At 44.4% G+C, this 22,407-nt stretch overlaps 1 protein-coding gene across 1 annotated transcript; it reads left to right on the forward strand.

Moving 5' to 3' along the window:
- The first annotated feature begins 310 nt into the window (after nt 1-310).
- LOC147439659 (GTP-binding family protein) lies at nt 311-19,995 on the forward strand. The gene is made up of 4 exons (XM_086484359.1): nt 311-929; nt 18,426-18,968; nt 19,668-19,757; nt 19,843-19,995. The coding sequence occupies exons 1-4, from the start codon at nt 687-689 to the stop codon at nt 19,993-19,995; spliced, it is 1,029 nt and encodes a 342-aa protein (XP_086340485.1). The 5' UTR covers nt 311-686.
- The last annotated feature ends 2,412 nt before the right edge of the window (nt 19,996-22,407 follow it).

Raw genomic sequence — 22,407 nt, forward strand, 5'->3', positions numbered from 1 at the left:
ACTACATAATATGATGAGATGGATTGTGTGCCCCCCTAGTTAATGTCTCCCTACGACAGAGGATAGATTTGAAGGGATGGTTCTAGCTAACGAAGTAAAAATGGACAAAACATCGACTTTGGCATGTTACTCTATTCAACAAGCTCTGCTCAATGTTCGTAATTGCTCCCAAGAATTATGAGAGTCGACTAAGGCCTGCCAAAAAAATTCTACTTCACTATTTCTCTTCTTCTCGAAGGCATGATTTAGCATGCCAAAAACGGTAATTTAATTTTAGACGAAATGGGGTTTGATGTTTTGGTTTTATGGGCTTCAGTATGCAGCAGTGTAATTTGACTTCACCAACGTACTTGCAGCCCCAACGCGAGCACCCATCAAAGCCGTCGAAGTCGAAGTTGTGTAGGCAAGGAGCGCGCGGGGCGCTTGGAGGAGAGAAGCAATCAAGTGCAGTGCTCTCTCCCTTTTGGCGGCGGCGACAACTCCCCCTGCTCTATGCGAGTCAGCCAAGGTGCGACTTTTTGGCAGGAGCTTTCCACCATTGCAAGCGGAGGTGAAGGGGGCGCTTGAGAGGGGCCAAGCGGCCAAGGAAGCACCACTCAAACGAGCGCACGTCTACCCAGCCACACACACACACACACACACACACACACACACACACACACACACTTCCGGAGTGCCCACTCAAGATGGCCATGGGGAAGCTAGTGCTGGGGTTACGGAGGAGAAAGAGAGCGGAGTCATGGTTAAGCATGCTAATGCGTATATCATCTTCATCGCCATTGACAACAGGAGTTTCCACACAGTGTCATGATCTGTTGAAGCGCTATAATTCTTCCGTTGCAGTACTCTCTAGAGTTTCCACACAGTCTCATGATTTATTGAAGCGCTACTATTCTTCCGTAGCAGTACTTTCTAATCCTACTACCAAGGTAACCATGCTTCCAAACAACATGCGAGTTGATGACTGCTATTTGTTATTGTTATTTGTTTTGTGTGTTACTATCCGATATGATTATGCTTTTGGTGTATCATCCGATAATGATGTTAGTTTTTTTGTTGGCCATGAATGGTAAATTATTGGTCTTAGTGTTAGCACCCACCAAGATCTATCTTGCATGAGATGACACAAGTCATGCAAGCCTAACAAATGTCCCACCCATAGAGGCAATATGGGCTAACCTCGAGCCTCAAAGAAAGCAGGCATATGTCCTGGAGAGGAAGGAGACTTCAAAGGAATTTAGCTTCAGGTACTTCACGATGGAGAAGAACAAATGTATAGAAATCCAGGAGAAAAGCAAAGAAAAGAAGACGTAGATGACTAGGGCAGACTGAGGTGCCTCTGACTAAGCACGTATCTAGATGCTGGGTAATACTGCTGGAGTTCCATCTTCTTCTGATGTACCTTCTTCTTCAGCAGTGCAACCCCCATGACTACCAGAGCAAGAGACTCGTACAAATGCTAGATAGTGTGGAAGTGGGTACCCCCCTGGCCCATAAATAGGTGCCCAAGGGGAGGTAGAGCAAAGCCTCAAAAAATCCCCCACGATCCAACAAGAAATAAATGAAATATGGGGGTGCCCGGACAAAGTGGGCGGCTGGCCCAGAAGTGGACAGTCAAACAGTGCAGTTCAAATGCATATGCAAAGGGTGACCAGCCCAGAGGCACACTAGCCATACAAGTATGCCCTAGACCTGTGAAGTAGCAGAGTGGTGTAATTCTAACACCTTCTCTCAGCACCTGACGCTGAATAAACCGTATGAAGCCGAAGATGTGAGGCAAATGATGAAGATGTTTGCTGCAATGTCCACTGAAGGACAATACTCCGGCGAACTCCGCGAGCGTAGCAACAGTCTGGGGTGTCCCAACCTCCGAGAGATCTCCATGGTGAAGTGCCGTCACGAGCAGTGTAGCAAACTACTGTACTCCGCCAATACAAGGTGAAGATATTGCATGAAGGTCCTAGATTGATTGTGAAAACAACTCCTTGTCGTAAAAGAAGTGCCGATAGACGTGCAAGTGTCCTGCCCAATAGGACCTGTGGTGTCTGTAGTCAAATTGTTTGGAGAAAATGGGAAAGCCCAGGATCCGTCATGGGCATGACCGAAAGCCTGTCAATGCATGAACCTGTAACCTAGTGTGGCCAGGTGGCTAATCTGCGTAAAACTCTAGGAAGCCAGATGTAGCAATCTGTGCCGTAAATGTCCTCCGAAACAAGGAAGCTAGACTAAACAATCTGCACTGTAGAAGCTACCGTAAGCTGCAACAGTCACCGGGAGACTGCACGGACCACCATCGGATGATGTCCTGTCAGTAGGTAAGGTAATTCAAGATGAGGTCTGCGCTGTGAAGGGCCTCTGAGAAGAGGTGTGGTCAAGACCAAGCTGTTCGCACCGTAATCATCCTGTATGAATAAGGGAAGCTAGACTAAGCAATCTGCACTGTAAAGACCCTCTGAGAAGAGGAAAGGCCAGACGAAGATGTCTGCGTCGTCTTGCTTGTATCTCCTGCCTCCAATCCTTCGGTGTCAACCAAAACAGAATCCGTGCCAACAACGCCACCAAACCGCATCTCGGTGTGGCTCTCAATGTTAATGAGCTGGGAGTGGCATACTGCCCAGGTCGGGGGATAAGTCTGCTATAAGGTTACCGAGGGTGAGTGTAAGCAACTCTGAAGGTAGCAATCCAAATGATTAGGAGTTTAGAAGAGTAGCTGCACTACCATCCAAGCCAAGCTCCGAGTGACTCCGGATGTAGTCGCGGGATGCCTGATCTCCCGCATCTCTCGTGTAAACTCTCCAAGAGAGTCCAAAGCACTGAGGTCCCACTCCAGTCTGTATATCCAAGCAATGAACCTGTCCAGGAATAGATCCAAGATCCTCTCCCTAAGTCCATGTAGATGCTCTTGTGTAAGCTAGTGATCCGACGTGTCGAGGTCAAGTGGTAAGTGTCTATATACCCAAGATGGTGGTGTCTTCTCTGGGAATGTCGGAATCCCCCCACAAAAACCCCATGACCCATCAATATAGGAATGTGAAAAGTCACCGGACAAAAAGAGGGCTCCATGTGAAAATAGCCCAATGGTGGGTGTACCAAAAACCGGATAGACTGGTGAATCCCCATGGTGCCTAGACTCTATAAAAGCCTCACAAGGCCGGACACAGCCACACCCAGAGATGACCTTTAAAACTCATTTGGGGTGCACAACAATACTAGGGATCTGGGGCCACGAAGAGTGAATGAGGATTTGTCAAGTTCAGTCCACCATTGCATCAAGCACACCATCTGTCAAGAGAAACTCGCAAGGCACCAAGGTAGACAATACTTTCCCCCAATGGAAAACATGTGCGCACAACCACCATTAGTGTATGCTACGCTTCGGAATGCTATGTTAGCCGTACAGGCTAGAACTCCACCGCCTTTACACCTTGCCGTGTGGGCATATCATCAATAACTATGGATTATAGGTAGAGAAACAGGAGATTGGCCGTGCCTCCTTAGGGAATGGGTCGAGCCAACGTGCTCCATAGTGAGGCTTTTAATGCTAGAAGTCAACATGGATGTGGTACATGAATTAATATCATAGAGATGCACAACCTTTGACTTGTCTGCCACACCATGCTCTAGAGATTGGATAAGTCCTGTAGGCTTTGCTAAGAAAGTAGGAGCAACTTTGTGAGCTTGGTGTGGAGTAAGAAATCAAGCAATTGTTATCCTTTCTGCAAGTCTTTGAGGAGTGTCCGGTGAAGATGAAGGGAGGGGAACCAAGTGTAAAAGCCGCATCATGGATACCTTGAGTTGCCTCATCGGAATCAGATTCCGATTTGGACTTCTTCGGGCAATTCCTCTCAATATGTCCTTGTTCACCACACTTGGGATATATCACCCCTTTCTTGGATCTTCCACGAATCCTGAATTGTTATCCTCTTGTGCCTTTTGCTATTGCGTTGTTGTACTAGAATACTGTCCAATCAAGGCCTCAGAGCCCCATCTTGTTGAGACCTCCATTACTTGTCCTCCTGATCCAACACCATGAAAACTAGCTCTTCCCATGTCAAATCAATGGTTCTTCATGACGTAATCAAGATTGAATGGAAAGCACTATACTTCAAAGTGAGATATGTCATCAAGCTAATAGCCAAATCTTCGAAGGAGATTGGCCTATTGCATCTCCCGCATTTGATGATGTGTCCCTGGGATTAGAGAACAACGAACTGTCGGAACTCTTTGAAGACGAAGAAAAATTTGAGTCATCCTCGAAACGAACACGCTTGTTGAGTTGACTTTTGTATCTGCTCTGGCAAGATTCCCTATTAAAAATTTGTCTAAATCTCTGTTGGTTTCCTCCTTTTCCACGTTGGGACTCAGCTTTTCTTCATCTCCAGTAGACCAAAGGTCAGAGGAGTGTCATCTCTCTCAGATTCTCTGCGAGAACCCATGTGTGCTGCAGTAAGGATCGGATCCTCCATAGAAAAAGAATCATTTTGAGCCCTGACACCATAGTAACAAGCTTGGACACTCCAAGCGAGAAATCAATAGCAACACACGAACAGAAACTGCAAAATTCACTGAACTTAGAATCAAATCTGTATAAGCACATCTTGCATCTCTTGAACCAACTGATCTGCCAACGCTACTTTGTGTTGAAGGACAAAGTTCGTAGGTACAAGAGGTGTATGTCCATATGATGCTTGAAATGGGGTCATTCCAGCCACTGAATGAGGAGAATTGTTATAAGCAAACTCCACAAGGAGCAAGTAATTCTCCCAAGATGCTAATCTGGTTTGAATGTAATGTCGAAGCATCTCTTCTAGAATTTGATTCACTCTTTTTGTTTGACCATCTGTTTGAGGATGATAAGCTGAACTGAACAAGAGATTGGTGCTAAGAGATTTGAATAGAGAAATCCAAAAATATCCTGTAAACTTTGGATCTCTATCTGAAATGATGGATTTTGGCAATCCATGCAATCTGAAAATATGTTGTACAAACAGTGCCGCAACATCCGGGGCAGAAACTGTTTTCTTGCAAGGAATGAACTGCACCATTTTGGAGAATCGATCAACCACTACAAGAATTTGAGCATTGCCTTTAGGTGAGCGAGGCAAAGTGGTGATGAAGTCCATGTTGAGACTTTTCGTCTTTCTTTAGGTACCGGTAAATGTCGAAGTAGACCTTGAGGAACTTGTCGAGAAGCTTTCATGATCTGACATGAGTGACAAGCCTTTACAAACTTGATCACATCTGATTGCATTTGTGGCCAAAAATATGTCGTTGACAAAAGCCGATATGTTTTGTTAACTCCAGGGTGTGTAGCAAAAGGGACTTCGTGATGAAAATCTTCCTCAATTGTGTATTGTGAGGTACACAAATACATTCAGCATAATACTACAACTCATCCACAATTATATAAGCGTCAAATATGTTCATCTCTGCAGGAGTTGGATAAGACGACTTGAGAGCTCGGAACGCATCTCCAAAGTCTCGATCTGTTGAATATTTATTCTTGAAACACGCAGAAATTTCCATTTGTACATCACTTATGGCATAAGTGGTTGCTTGAGGCATGCGGCTCAAAGCATTTGCAACCACATTTTAAAGACCTGGCACATATTGAATCATCATGTGGAAATTTGCCAAAAATTCCACCCATCTTCCTTGACGAGGATTCATCATTGGTTGAGAGAAAATATACGTCAAAGACCGATGATCTGTTTTAACCACTGAATCTGCGCCAAGAAGGTAATGTTTCCAAGTGCGATAAGCATGTACAATAGCCAAGAATTCCTTGTCATACACTGGATATTGCATCTGAACCGCTGAAAATTTTCGACTGTCAAAAGCTATGACACAATCATTCTGCATAAGAACGCCACCGGACGCTCGATCAGAAGCATCTGTCATCACCTCAAATGGTTGGGTAGGATTTGCTATTGCTAAGACAGGTGTGGTCGTCAAAGCGTTGAGATCTTAACGACTTGTCTGCTTCAAGAGTCCAATGTAGCTTATCCTTCTTTGTCAATTCCGTCAAAGGAGAAGCAATATCTGAGAACTTGTGAACTTTGGTGTGATAAAAATTGGCAAGGCCCAAAAAAGAACACACATCTGAAATAGTGAGAGAGAGAGGCCAATCTATAACGACCTGGATTTTCCTGGGATCCACTGCAATTCTGTTGGAATTAGGCTTGCAGGAAAACACACACTGCTTGGAGAAGACGAAGGAAGCTCAAGGCACACAAGAGGGAGTGTATTACTTAGTGTGCAATGGAAAAGATAGATAGCCCTAGAATGAATGGGCGTATATACAATGCACGGGGGAAAAAACCTCCTAAAGAGGGAAAAAATGCCTCGGCGGTCCTAAGTGTGCTCACAGACATCACTACCACATGTATACAGTAACAAATCCCCCCTGGAGTGATGCGGTGAACGAGAGCTAGCACATGAGTAAAGGGAGGACATGATCAGTCCACAAAGGGGAGTAAGCCCAAAGCTTTGCGGAAAGCTTCGAACTTCTCACGAGACAATGCCTTCGTGAAAAGATCTGCAAGGTTGTTCTGTGTTGGCACATAAGCCAAGCTAATCTCTCCTTTTGAGAGCCTCTCCTTGACATAATGGTAATGCACCTCAATGTGCTTTGTGCGAGCATGAAAAACTGGGTTCCTCGCAACTGCCAGTGTGCTCGGACTGTCAGTGTAGATAGTGTTGGCAGTGTCCTGTCCAACACCCAAACCAGCCGTAAGGTGTCCGAGCCATACACACTCAACTGTAGCTGTGAGAATTGCCCACTGAGCCTCACAACTAGAAGTGGCCACAATAGGTTGCTTCTTGCTCAACCATGATATACATGAACTGCCAAGCATGAAACAATAACCACTTGTGGACACTCTCGTGTCAAAACAACAAGCCCAATTTGAGTCCGAAAAAGCATGTAAGTTCGGCGGCAATGATCCCCCTTGGGATGAAACAAGCCAAGATGTAAAGTGCCACTCAAGTAGCGGAAAATCCTCTTGACAGCTTGCCAATGCTTAGACCCTGGACTATGTCTAAGTCTGCTGACCTGTGAGACTGCAAATTGAATATCCGGCCTCGTGTTGCGTACATAAATGAGGCATCCAACAGCAGTTTGGTAAAGAGTGACATGTGCAGGATCACCTGTTTCCATGGGAGTGGCAATAGGTTTGCAATTCTCAAGTCCAAACTTACATAGCAATGTCTCTATGTAACTTTTGTGACACAAGGCAATACCACCATTACACTGCTTAAATTGTATACCCAAGTAATGATGCGACAACCCCAAATCTTTCATCTTGAAAGTAGCATTCAAATCAACCTTAAATTCAGCAATATGTCTCTCATTTGGTCCAGTGATCAGCAAATCATCTATATAAAGAACCACAATGAGAAGTACATCACCCTCACGCTTTACATACAATGTGCTTTTTGTCGGACTGTTACGAAAGCCTCGTTTGACCAAATGAGTGTCGGCCTTCTCATACCAAGCACGAGGAGATTCCTTCAACCCATACAAAGCTTTCTTCAACCCATACAAAGCTTTGTTACATTTGCACACCTTATCCTGTTGTCCTTTTTTGACAAAACCGCGAGGCTGCGTTACATAAACTTCCTCAAATATGTCACCATTCAAGAAAGCAGTAACAATGTTTGATTGATGTACATCCCAACCAAAATGAGTTGCTAATGCACATAGATAACGCATAGTAGTCATACGACAAGTGGGAGCAAAAGTCTCTTCATAATGTATGCCTTTTTGTTGTGCATAACCCTTTGCAACAAGTCGAGCCTTATAGCGATCAATCTCACCATTTGGCTTGCGTTTCAACTTGTAAACCCGCTTCGTACCAATGGCCCTTTTGCCAGGAGGCAAATTACATAAAGTCCATGTGTCATTTTCTATAAGTGCATCATATTCTGATTGCATGGTAGCCATGTAATTTTCTGAATTCTGTGCTTCATCAAAAGATAGAGGTTCCTCAACATCATGTAGGCTAGACACGGCCAAAGCATAACAATCTGATGCATAAGATGCATGGCGAGAACTTGAACGAGTACGACTAGACAAAGGTGCATCCAATTTACTGTTACGCAATGTATGCACCTGCCATTTTGGCATACCTCTAGCCTGCTCATTTTCAGCCCTTTCCTCATCAAGTACATCATGTACATCTGCATCAGTAATAGGCCGATCTGTAACATTTTCAGAAACCCTCATAGGCTATACATTTGCCTCATTGGAATTTACATTCGAACTTCCACCATTGAAAAGAGGCAACAAAGTGTCATAAATGTCCTGTGAACTTACATTACTGTCTCTAGTACATGACAGCAATGGCTAAACAGAATCTTTCACAAACACAACATCGTGTAAAACTAGAATACGCTTTGTTTTTGGATGATAGAACCCGTAACCTTTGCTTTCAGCACTATAACCAACAAAAATACATTTGACAGCCTTATCATCCAATTTTTTGCGCTGTGTTTGTGGCACCAAAGCATATGCCAAACAGCCAAAAACACGCATGTGCTCAATAGAAGGCTTTCTATTATGCCATGCTTCATATGGAGTAATAGACTGCAAAGCTTTCGTAGGACACGTGTTTAGTACATAAGTGGCACACATGATGGCCTCAAGCCAAAAGGAATGAGACAAAGCTTGACTTTTGACCATACATCGTGCCATTTTCGTAAGTGACCCGTTTTTCCTCTTAGCAACACCATTTTGCTGAGGCGTATAAGGCACTGTACATCGGTGTTTTATTCCACGACTAGCCAGAAATGCATTAAATTCATGAGACATATACTCCCCCCCTCGATCGGAACGAAGGGTGCCCATAGTACATTTCGCGACATTTTCAGCCATAGCCAGAAATTGTTTGAAGCACATAAAAACTTCGGACTTCGCTTTAAGCGAAAATACCCATGCATGCCCGGAGTAATTATCAATGAAAGTCACAAAGTAAAGGTAATTGCCAAAGGACGAAGTTTGCACGGGTCCACAAACATCACTATGCACAAGCTGCACGTGGCCCTAACTGAACCATCCTGTGGAAACTTCGAACGCTGCATCTTACCTAAAATACAGCCTTTACAAACATGTTTGACACGTGCTTCAAGAGGCGGCAAAGAAGCAACCATATCAGATTTCTGCAAACGCAGCAAATTGACAAAATTCAGATGACCGAAACGTGCATGCCAAAGTTTTGCATCTGAAATAGCCTTTGAATCCACAACTGCATTTGCAAAATTCTGCCCACACTTGTCATACAAAGTGAGCTTATATAGCCCACGTCATAAAATGCTTTGAATCCACAACTGCATTTGCAAAATTCTTCCCTCACTTGTCATACAAAGTGAGCTTATACAACCCACAACATAAAATGCCAGATGCAACAATTTCATCACCGAAACTGAGATCATGTACAATACATCTATCATGTCACAAAGTGATGACGTGGCGGACAACAAAAACCCTAATTTCTGCCAAAAACCCTAAAATTCCTACAAACCCTAATTTCTGCCAGAAACCCTGATTTCCGGAAATCGCGGAGGCTTTTTTTTTTGGAAAATGGTGAGCGACGCGAATTTTGCTTTTTTTTATTAAAAAAAAAGAAAAGACTCTCTAAGAGAGAGAGAGAACTGATGCTTTTTATTTTAAAAGCTTTTGGGGCTCTGCTTTTGGGCATCCCTTGTAATCTTTAAATTAGTGGTGAGGGCCTCACTTCTCAGAGCATCTGGACGCAGAGTCTGAGAGTGAAACCCTAACCACTCTCTTGTACTTTGATGATTGATTAATACAAAAAGAAATACCGAAAGGGGCGCCAGTCTTTGGGGCCAATATCTCTAGGCACGGAACTCCGCCGGGCCAATGCAAATCTGTTGTGATCTGTGAATTGTTTTGAAGTGGTTATTTGGTGCTGTCGCGGTTGATTCTTGACTTGGAGTGTCCAAGTCTGTTACAGTGGTATTTGAGCACGGCCGATTTCTCTTCCACGGGAAATCCGATCCCCGAATTTTTTCCACGGCACCTATGGCTTCACGCAAGGATCAGTCGACTCCCTCTGCATCTGGAGATGCGGGCTGGGATCACAACGAAGATTCAAGCAGAGAGTATGGCGCACCTCGGCCTACTCAGGCGGGGCAAAGAGAGGTGGAGCGTTGTTAATTGATTGGCGATGCAACAAAGATGATGCTCAATTTTGCCAAGGATGCGAAGATGGCAAAATATATGAACCAGACCTCTTTGGAAGAGGTACAGATGGAGTGGCAGAGAACCACAATACCACTCCCGAAACCCGCTCTCAAGAAACCTTTTGCCTCCAAGAAAATATACAGAGAAGGAACTGGAGAACGTGGTTGATGCATGGATTGCTCAGCTTTTTGATGCGCAAAAGAAAGCCAAAAAGCACGGCAAAAAGCAGAAGAAAAGCACTAACTTTCCAAGTTATTTGGGTCGTCGATCGACATTTGACAAGGCAAAGAAACAGAAGAAGCGTGTTCGATTTGAAGGAGTACCCAGTTCTTCTTCTTCTTCTTCTTTTGACAGTTCTTCTAGCTCTTCAGATTCGAGCGAAGAAGACAGAAAAGGTAAAAAGCGAAGCAAGAAACAAAGCTTCGGATAGGGCAAGAAGAAGGCTACATCTCGCCCAGAGACTGACAGTTCTATTGAGGACTCGTCTACAGATAGCTCAGATTCCGATGACGGAAACTTTTATGCGAACAAGAATAATTTTTTTTTACAAAGCTAACCAGTATGACTTTCTCGAAGATAAAAGCAAGAAAGTCCGAGAGTTTAAGGAAGGTGGCCACTCGATCAAGTTTGATACTTTTTCAGGATACTCAGATGCTTTGAAGGCTTTGTCTTTTATACAGCAGTTTGGCATCGCTTTTGCGGGAGGACGCTATTCAGAGCACTCCAAGATTCGGAGAGCTACCTCTTACCTTAAGGGGAATGCTCGTACTTGGTGGTCCACGCTTCTTTTAACAAGAGTGCGCCAGTTAAATGGCTGAAATTTAAGAAACTTTTTATTTCTTCTTGGTTGACGTAAGAATATGAACGAGATGTACGAGCTTCTTGGAACCATCTTCGGATGACCAAGAAAGATACAATCAATGCTTATTGTGAAAGATTCTGGAACTCTTTTCTACAAGCCTCTTCATTCAAGAAGATCTCGTTCAGAGAACAGATTGAGCGGTTTACCTTGGGTCTACCTACAGAGATCCGAGACCACTGCTTGGAACAGAAGTCAGCTTCTATTCAGGAGTTGATGAGTCATGCGAAGCGGGGCTTTGCCATTCACTCTGGCAGTCTGACCTACCCCACAGATGAGGCCATGACACAACGAGCCGAACAGACTTCTGGGAATGAAAGTAGAAAGAAAAAAGAGCAACCAAGAGAAAAATGATGCACGACCCAAGCTTACTCCTGAGGAGAGAGCTCGCTTCGTTAGAGAGGGAAAGTGCTTTGGATGCGGGGAACATGGACATATCTCCGCGAAGTGCCTTAATAAGGCATAGAAAGAACAGAATGATAAAGACGACGACAGGTCTGAGAGTTCGAGAGCAGCTGAGGAATGTGGCAGAAAAGGCAGATAGAAAAGCAGAACTGGTACCACATGGCGTGGGACCTGCACCGAATCTAATGAATGAAAGTACAAACTTTGCCGCTTTTGGGGCAAAGTGAAGGATCAGGAAGCTCTTTTGAAGGAGCCAAGGCTAACTTCTTTTCACTTGGAATTGGCGGCTCGATTTGGAAATTACGCCCAACAGACTGACGCCACAGGTAGAGGTAGTTCGACCGGCACCCGGATGGGGTATTGCCATTACACCGAGCATTGGCAAACTTTGTTTGCAATGACAGGGGTGTTCAGGGCACGCGAGTGACGTTCTACTCAGGATCCCTTGGTACCACAAGAACTATGCCGTGGTTGATTACCGGGCCGAGAAAGCGACTTTGATAAATGAAGGGCTTAGAGATTGTACTTGATGAACTTCCGTTTCTTACTCATTCTTTTGGAAGAGAACTGAACGATGGATAAAGGTTGAATATGTTTTGACCTGATCAAAAGAACGCCAAGATTTTTCTCCACACTCATGCCGATTGCTTGTCAGAGGGCCTGAAGATCAAACCATTGATCTGATACCTGGAAGCACGCCACCGAATCGGCCACCTTACCGTGTGAGCCGAGTACAGAATGAAAAGATTATGAACCCAGTGAAAAACCTCTTGGAAAAGGGTCTTGTCTAGCCTAGTACTTCACCGTATTGCTCTCCAGTGTTGTTGGTTTTGAAGAAAGATGGATCTTGGAGAATGTGCATCGATTATAGCACTCTCAACAAAATCACCATCAAGAACAGATTTCCGATTCCTAGGATCGATGATATACTTGACAGGTTACAGGGATCCTCGTGCTTTAGTAGGATTGACTTGAAGAGTCGATATTATCAGATTAGGATCAGGAGATGTCTACAAGACAGCTTTTCGGACGACTTTTGGGTTATTTGAGTTTTTGGTGATGCCTTTTGGCTTAACCAATGCTCCTGCGACATTTAATCGGATGATGGACAGGATTTTTCGAGAGTACAGGCTATTTGTTGGCACTTTCTTTGACGACATCATTGTTTTCTCCAAGAATGAGGCAGAACACAGAGATCATCTGCTTCAAGTCTTTCAGGCATTACGAGATCACGATTCCCACGTTAGTGATTAATGCAAAGAAAAGTGAATTTTTCCTACCAGAGATACACTTTTGGGGACACATTGTGTCAGCAGCAAGAGTGCAAATGGACCTGGCCAAGATAGAGACTATCCGTGATTGGCCCGATTTGAGGAATGTCCATGAAGTTAGAAGCTTCTTGGGACTGTGTTCGTACTACAGGCGGTTCATACGAAAGTTTACAGAGGTTGCTTCCCCTTTGCATACCTTGACACAGAAAGGAGTACCTTTCTCGTGGGGACCCACAGAGGTGACTGCCTTTCAGACACTGAAAGAGAAATTGACTACGGGACCTATTTTGACTTGCCGGACTTGCAGAAGTCATTTGAAGTATATTGTGATGCTTGTGGTTGTAGTCTGGGTACGGTCTTGATGCAAGAAGGCCATGTCATAGCTTACGAGAGCCGTTTGTTCTCTAGGCCGGAGATGACAGCACAGATTTATGAGAAAGAGCTTTTGGCGGTTATCCATGCTCTTACTCAGTGGCGGCATTACCTACTCGGAGCGGATTTCACTGTCTTTACAGACCATCAGAGTTGGCGCTACTTCTTGTCACAGAAGCAGCTTTCGGAAAAGCAGATGCGGTGGGCGAACATCTTGTCACAGTTTCACTCCCAGATTGTCCATGTGCAGGGACAACAGAATGTGGTGGCAGATGCTTTGTCTCGGAAACTGTTGGTTCTGGCTGTTTCCGTGATACATCATAGGAGCTTCGAGGATATGGTCGATGAGTATGCCACAGATACATATTTTGCAGATATTTTCACACGGATACGGGATGGGGAGACAATAGCTGCATAGTCCCTTCGGGAAGGCTACTTGATGAAAAAGACTATGTTGTGCGTTACACAGCCGTTGAGGGAAAAGGTTATGACTGAATGCCACTGTCCACCTTTTACGGGTCACTGCGGCATTGCTACTACTATGAAAGGGGTAGAGAGATACTTCTTTGGGCCGAGACTCAAAAAGGATGTGGAAGAGTTTGTGCGCAGTTGCTTGGTATGCCAGAAGGTCAAGTTTGACAGGCATAAGGCACAGGGATTGTTACAGCCTTTACCCATACCCACCCACCCCTGGGAACGTATTGCAATGGATTTCATTTTTTATCTCCCGAGAACACAGAATGATCACGATGATTTTCTGATTACATGGCACGTTTGAGACAATTGTCTCCGATAGAGACCCCAGATTTATGAGTTTGTTTTGGAAGGCAATTTGGGAGAACATTGGCACGCAGTTGCAGTTCTCGTCATCGTTCCACTTGCAGACCGACGGGCAATTTGAGATTGCCAATTCAATGATTTTAGATTTATTGAAGTCTTGTATCTTGGATCAGAAGACTAAATGGGAAAAGAACCTATCTTTGGTGGAATTTGCCTATAGTAACACGATACACTCTTCGACGGGGAAGACGCCATGTGAGATTGTTGAAAGTGTTGCGAAGGTTCCATCCTTCCTGAGCACGAAAGATTAGATATTGGAAGCGGATGAATATTCGCGAGATTTGGATACGGCTTTTGCCAAGGTTCGCGAGACTTTGCAGAAGTCTCAAGAACGACAGAAAAAGGCAGCGGATCGCCATCGTCGCAACTTGAAACTGAAGGAGGATGATTGGGTGCTCTTACTTTTGAGAAGGCACGCCTAAGAAAGAAAAAGGGAAAGGAGAGGCTTTTTCCAAAGCTTAGTATGTGATACTACGGACCTTTCCAGATTACTGAAAAGATAAATGATGTCTCCTTCCGATTGAAACTGCCAGATACTTGGAGGATTCACAATGCATTGCATGTGAGTCTCTTGAACCCTGTTAAGGGTGATGTGCCTGATGATGGGGAGCCTGATGAGCAACCCGAAGTGGAAGAAAACGAGGAGATCCTTGTTCCTGAACAGATTTTGGCACATAATGATACGAAGAAAGGTAAAGTCCGAAGGCGGTTATTGGTTAAGTTCAAGAACTTTCCTGCATTTGATGCGAAGTGGATGGAGGAGAAGGACCTAGCAGATACTCCTCGGATTGTGAAACTTTACCTCGATGTTTTGGTTTAGCATAGTCTACTCCAAACGAAACTCAGAAACTCAGCTTGGCCGAAGATCTGGTGCAGTGGGATGCACAAGAGGGGAGTTACTCCGCTCCTTTGTCAACAGATGCCTTGATTTTGATACTAAAGTCACTGATGTCTCTTTGAGCTTCAGGGATAGTGAGAGCTGACAGTATTCTGCTGGATGACTTTATGAAATGGAAATCCTGATAATGATACTGATTTGTTCTTGACTTCTTGTGAGTGCAGGAACTGATAGACGAAATGACTGCAGCATTTTGGTCTGATTGATCTCGAATAGACATGGTTGCAATAGGGGTTAGTCAATCGGACATCGATGAGGTCCCGATTGGACCTAGATGTGATTACTAGCTACATTGCCGATAAATCATGGTCTAAGATCCGAATGAATGTTGAATGTCATGTGATGTCCTGTGATGTCTGGTGATGTCCTGTGATGTCGTGTGATGTGACTGTCGATTTTGTACATGTGCTAGATGTGTGTTCCTAGTACGTAGGTACTAACAATCAGTGTCTGCTAAGACGGTTTATGGCTTTTGTCGGTTTTGCAGGCGTAATCGCGGTCGATTACAATGCTTTCAAGAGGGGGGTATGTCACAAAGTGATGACGTGGTGGACAACAAAAACCCTAATTTCTGCCAGAAACCCTAAAATTCCTGCAAACCCTAATTTCTGCCAAAAACCCTGATTTCTGGAATTCGCGGAGGCTCGAAAATAAAAATAAAAATATTTCTTTTTTTGGAAAATGATGAGCGAGTGAATTTTGCTTTTTTTTATTAAAAAAAGAGAAAAGACTCTCTAAGAGAGAGAGAGAGAACTGATGCTTTTTATTTTAAAAGCTTTTGGGGCTCTGCTTTTGGGCATCCCTTGTAATCTTTAAATTAGTGGTGAGGGCCTCACTTCTCAGAGCATCTGGACGCAGAGTCTGAGAGTGAAACCCTAACCACTCTCTTGTACTTTGATGATTGATTAATACAAAAAGAAATACCGAAAGGGGGGCCAGTCTTTGGGGCCAATATCTCTAGGCACGGAACTCCGCTGGGCCAGTGCAAATCTATTGTGATCTGTGAATTGTTTTGAAGTGGTTATTTGGTGCTGTCGCGGTTGATTCTTGACTTGGAGTGTCCAAGTCTGTTACATATCATCCACAAAGCAGCAGCTCCAAAGTCCTACTAACGCTAGCCAACAGTTGCAGATCCTCATCGATTTTAGCATCAAAACGCAGCAAGATTCAACCCTTCAATCTGTATAGAAACCAGCGTTTATCCTCAGCGATTCAGCCATTAAAAACGCAGCAGACACTCAACGTTTTCAGCCGGCAGCAGTTCCTTCAAAAACGCAGCAGTACCCTAGACACATCAGCGTTTTTTATCATCATTTCAGCCCCTACAAGAACAGTCAACTTCAGCCAAAGTCAATAGGGTAAAGCAGTCAATTCAGCCCCCAAAGTAGCACCGATTCTCAGCCTTGCTCCTTTGTGGACAGCAGATACAAGAAGATCCAGATCAGCCCTAAAGTCATCACCATCGTCGTCATCGGCATAGTCCAAATTGCATCAGTCCATTGCATTCGCATTGTACACCTTTGTGCAATCAAAGTTAGACCACTCTCGCCGACGAGAGTGGGGCCTTCGGAGGAGGGTTTTACAACCTCTTGGGTGTCGTATCTCTTCTCTCAGTCTTATTCACTTGCACGCACAATATCCACTCACTTTGTTCGTGATCATAGCACTCTCCATAAGACGGAAAGCTCTCTCTTTCCCTAAGAACTAAAAGGAACCTTGAGCAATAAAGATCACTAATCTTGAGAAAATACAACATTCATTCCGCTGCACCTAACACTACTATACCAACAGGCGTAGGGCTATCTATAAAGTCCTTAATAGAAGGTATAAAGCTGGGTTGAGTCATAATATAGTCAATTGTGCTGGCCCCATGTCTATGCAGAAAACAGGTGAAACCATTTCTTGCTAGAAATCTCTTAAGACCATTTAATATAGCCAACCCATGTGTAATCCCCATATCTGTCGAGTATCTCCCATACGCTGTGTTCCTCATCCTGGGAACATCTAGCCAGTCCCATGTCACCGACATTTAGCTTTCTCAACATTTTGTTGGGAGTTTCATAGATTATTGTATGGGAGTGGCCCGTCTTGGCATAAAGTCCCCCAGAAGGATGACATGTCCTGCCTTGGAGAATTGCCATATCTCATGATCTAAAACCGAGAAACGGGACCGTCCTATAGACGTAGCATAGACTGAAGCGCTGGCAGCAAAATAGCATATAGCGATATATAGGTATCTACCAGTCTCTGCCCTCAATCTCACCCACATGTATCTAGCCTGCTCATCTCTACGACCAATGCGTAAGACTGAACAAAACTGCTAACCCCCCCGGATACTCGACCTCTATGCTCAGATCTAGTTTCTGCTTTGCATGCAGTCTTCCATTTGTAACCAGTCACATGTGGTAGAAGCTGACCTGGTGCCGGATGTGATTCTGAGTAGAAGACAATCTCTCTCCCAATAAAGCTATCCTCAAATTCCCCTTGATGAGGCGAAGTGACCATTACATTGCCAGGCTGCTATCCTTTATGTGGTCCCATAGGTCTCACACCGTCGTGTGGAGCGTCGCTCCACTATCACCACCCTCCCATCTTTGTAAAAAGAAATCTTCCTATTTTCTCTTGCCGTTCTAATCTCCGGCATTACCTCCATCATATGGGCAATCTGTGAGAGTGTGAGGTCCTCTCCAAGAAAAATACACGTCTTCCCAAGGGTGGGTCTTTTCTTCAAAAAGTCCTCTTCCATTGAGGGGAAGCGGAGGATAAGGGCTCTTTGAAGTTTCCTTCACTTTAGAGAGATTGAGTTAGTTCACACTCTTGGTAGTCAAGGGATACGTCCGTCTTCAACTGCTTCAGGGCAACAGAGGAGTGCGGCCACCCTTTCTTGAGACGATGGGCGCGCATGACTACGTGCCTTACAATGTCTGACAAGGCTGGATTAATTTGCTTTATTCCCACTGCCGTTGGTCATACTCTATGACCCCTACCGACCACCCTGAGCCTGGAGTCCTTGACTCATGTTCTGATTGACTCATGGCTCCTTGAGGACAGGCTGACCCGAGCATCCTCATGGACCCACAATACTTACGAATACAGATTTCTGCTGCCTGCCGTGCTGCTTTGACATGTCTGCACGTGGGGACCCCTGCTTTCATGCAAGCGAGTCCCCTCCAGCCCTTCTCGATTTCCCAGGGATCAGCGCTCATGCTCACACCCCTTAAGCCCTCACGTATGCCGTGCTGGCTGCAGCCTCTCGCAGCTGTTTGCTGCCGTGTCTCACGCATCTGCGCTGCGCACCTATCCACTCCATTCCCGTTTTCACTGCATGCTACGGACCTGTCACATCCGTTGGCATTTTTATCCTTTTTCATACAGCACAAACTAACACCCCATTCCCTGCCTTTCATCAACCTAGCCATACTATCCATTTTCGCCGCTTGAGCAGGGTTTGTGGGCTGAGTGGAGATTGACTTGGAAAGGAGGGTGTGACTTGAGGCCTTGTCGATGTCAGTCTGACTTGCATCTGAACTTTTCAGTAATTTCATAGGCGTGGCTAATATAAAACTGACTATGCAGGGATATAAAAGGCTTTCTAGAGGCCTCAAGGGCAGTTCAAGAGGTTCTTCGAAAGAGGGAGTTCAGCAATTTGAAGATAAAGCAGAGAGCAGTAATGAAGAATCTTCAAAGAGCTTCAGAAAGCAACGTGATTGGAAGAGAGCTGCACCACATAAGCAGAAGAAAGCTCCACCACATAATCTGAAGAAAGCTGCATCACATAATCTGGATGATGCCTCTGAAAGTCAGAGTGATGATATGGCTTACAACGAAAATCTTGATGCTGTGAGTGATGACTCTGACATGGATTCAGACGATGATGATACCAAAATTATCAGTCCAAATGATATTTTCAGGGGGATTGAACAAGAGTCTTTTAAGAAGCTTCCGAAAAAAGAGCAGGAGAAAGCAACAAGGAAAATGATGGACCAGCTGATTAGTGAAGCTTTAGATGGTCCGGAGGAAGCTGAAGATGGGCCAGTTCCAGAAGATGAACAACGCTCTCTAAGAGTGGGAATCATTGGGGCTGTAAATGCTGGAAAGTCAACCCTGATAAACTTGATGGTGATGTTTTCAACCAAACATTTAAGAGTTTAAAGACAACGTATGTTTGTACACACCTCAGTTTGAAGTGCAGAAACAACTGCAAATTTGTCACGATTGTTGCACTGCCATAGAGCTCTCATATTTCTGCAACACGTCTCAAACTATTTTGACGGATTTGTGTGCAAGATGCTACAAACAACCGCATGCCTTTTAGGCTTTTACATCTTTCTTTAATGCATTATCTTTCAAAGATCAGAGGTTCTGTTGCTCGTTTTTGCAATTTCACAAATTACCACACGCATCGCCCTTGTAGCTGTTCAATTCGCATCCTCTTCAAGTTGCCTTCTAATCAATCTGTGTACAGCTGTCCCATTTCCCTCCTTTGTTTTGGTCTAAACTTTCTTTCAATATTACACTTCTTATCTGCCTATCTGGGTAGCAATCTATGACTCTGAGATTCACACAAGAGAATTATTTGATTGTATGTATACCAAAATTTATATAGGATATCAACATCATGATGCTTGATAGTCTGTATGCCTGTAACTAATGGTAATTGCCTGTAATTACAGGCATGACAATTGCCTGTAAGAAATGTTCTACTCGTTTATCACTATACATGGTGGGCCATAAGACTTTACTTCTTCCATGAATCTCTAAGCTGCAGTTAATCTTTTTCACGTATTTAGCTGTCAGCTGAATTTCTGGTTTCAACAGGTTGGCACCAAAGTCGCTGCAGTATCTCGCAAGAGAAACACAACTCTCAGTGAAATTCTTGGAATTGTTACAAATGGCAGATACCAAATAGTCAGTGCTTCTACATTTGTAAAAACCTTTGGGTGAGGTCTTTATCATTATTTTTCTATTTACCAAACTGAGTTTCCTTGTACAGCTGTTATATGATACACCTGGCTTAGTCTTGGATATCCTTGGAAGACCTTCAAAAAGTGACACGAGGCACCGCTCGGAAAGCGCGTGGCAATTGTTCTCCCACTGCGAGGTTCTTCTAGTTCTTGTGGATGCCTATCGCCAACTTCATAAGTGAGTATTTCGACTTTCCAGAAGTCAAGCAAAATAATACCTTACCTCTTATTCCTCTTTGCTTTAAACTGGACAAACCCAACTTCTCAGGACGTACCTCCTGATTTGATCATGAAGGGTGCTTCTCAGAGACTTATCCCTTTATTGTAAGGTAGAGGAGTGTTTGCAAAGCCTGACTTTAAGTATTGTTGGAGAATTAAATTAATTGTATTCTTATGGGGATGCACTATTACAGAGGCATGCACAAAGTTACATAGAGATCTTGGACTTTGCTGTTGCATGAACACGCGAGTTGAGGTCTCAACTCTATAAAGTTGTAAAAAGCATCCAAGTTTGACAGAGCACAATGTTAAAAGCTCATTCTGAGTTTCTTACCTCTGATTAAGGCTTATGCATAAACTTAAATTCTCTTTGAAAAATAGCGCTACAGGCAGCTTCAAGCTTGACCCAAACTGTCCATTTTTATCATATCAACAAAATCATCTAGAGTCATTGATCAGGTCAACACAGAGCTTGTGACCTGTCCTATAAGTCATGTTTGGCCTTCAAAGAGTCATTGATCAGGTCAACACAAAGCATGTGACCTGTCCTATAAGTCATGTTTGGCCTTCAAAGAGCTCACGACAACCGCCTTCCAGTGCAGAGCTGCTGCTGCCTCTCACGTGCATGACTGCCTCCTCGGGCAGAGACCCCGTGAAACGTAGTGCCATCTGACTCTGGGCATCCAGTGCTGTTGCCAACTTGTGCTGTCACGTGCACATGGCTCTGTGTGCTATGTGCACGTGACATCTGTGCCTCGCACGTGCACAACTGCCTCCTAGGGCAGAGGCCCGGTGAAACGTAGTGTCCACATGGCTCTGTGTGCCATGTGGACATGGTGCATTGATGTCTAGAGCCAATCTAGCAGTGTCGTAGAGCCTAGGGGATAATGTGTGGGCAAGGTTGTGAGCATGTTCATTGGACCTGCATGCTTGGACAAGTTCATCGGAATTGGTTTTCTAGTTCTGGAACCCTCTTGCATATGTAGTTTGTACACGTGTTTGATGGGGTGTTGTTACACTTTGGTGGACATCCGGCAAGCGGCCGGCGGCAACACCTGGATGTAGCTTAGGGTAAGGGGAACAAGAAAGAAAGATTCTATTAGCGTCCTCGGAAAACCAAAGCTGCCAATCAGTACATCCATATTACATTCCATTATGGGCATGGATGCCATAAAGACATAAAAATAAAAAAGAAAGATAAAAACTGACAATGGCTCTGGAACTCTTATGACTCATAAGAGATGAAATTACAATGGCTTCATTACAAAAGGATCAAAGGATAGAAGTCCTATCTAAGATTAAGGATGTGGCCAACTCTTGGGGTGTGGAGTATGGAAATTTTTGATGATTGATTGTCCTCCTCTATACACTGTCCATTTGCCTCTCTGCAAGTCTGCCCTCTAGGTAGCCAAGGGAAATTATCTTGAGCACGCCATTGACAATCTGCATCCACTCTTACAAGAAACCCCTAAGACTTGTGCCAATTGATGAGAGAACCACTTGCCAAGCAAAAGGTCGACAGAGCATCTCGTAGACTGTCCAAAGTGGGTGTGTCGTATGTCACAAGACGGGCACCACGTGCCAATAGAAAAGAACAGACTGAACAGACTTTTAGCACTTCAAATACAATTGAACTGAGAGAGAGAGACGACACGCGACACAGAGTGGCGAAATTCCACCCCAGAGTGTATTGGCCCCAAACCTTGGCGCCCCTTTCGGTATTTCTTTATATTGCATCAACACAGTACAAGCAGGTACTCCAGACTCTGCACCTTCTCCAGGAAGCATGCCAAGGAATGAGCCCTAACCTCATATTTAAAGGCCCTTGGCCTGAAAAGCAGTTACAGTGAAAAGCTTCAAACTCAAAATCAATTGGTCCAAAAAGTGCCAAAATCTACCAGCGCGATTTGCGGAAATCCGTACAACTGCCACGTCAACACTGTCAGCGCATTTTGCGGAAATCTACCACGTCAGCATTGTCAACGTGAAACACGGAAATCCGTACAGTTCTGCCACGTCAGCAATCAACGGAAAATCCGGGCTGTGTGTTGGTGGGTCCTGCTTTTATGTCTCTTGGGTCCCAGTTGCTTGTTCTTCTTAGGGTTTGGGCCCCTCGGCCGTGATCTGAAAGGTTGGCTCTGCTCTTCATTGAGTTGACACGTCAGTAGTTTGTGACATCGTATCTGACAAAGAGCATAGTATCATCTACATACTCTTGAGCCGGCAAAATGTGGCGAGTCCGTCAAAGCCATAGCAAGACCTCTTAATTGTGGTGTTCTGCTGTGCAAGAATAGAGACATGGCCTCAACAAAAAACAAAAGAAGTAGGGTTTCAGGGGACATCCTTGTCGGATTGAACGAGACATATGAAAGTGC

Source organism: Adiantum capillus-veneris, chromosome 16 (assembly GCF_014529385.1).
Source record: "Adiantum capillus-veneris isolate H3 chromosome 16, ASM1452938v2, whole genome shotgun sequence".
Classification (NCBI taxonomy): domain Eukaryota; kingdom Viridiplantae; phylum Streptophyta; class Polypodiopsida; order Polypodiales; family Pteridaceae; genus Adiantum; species Adiantum capillus-veneris.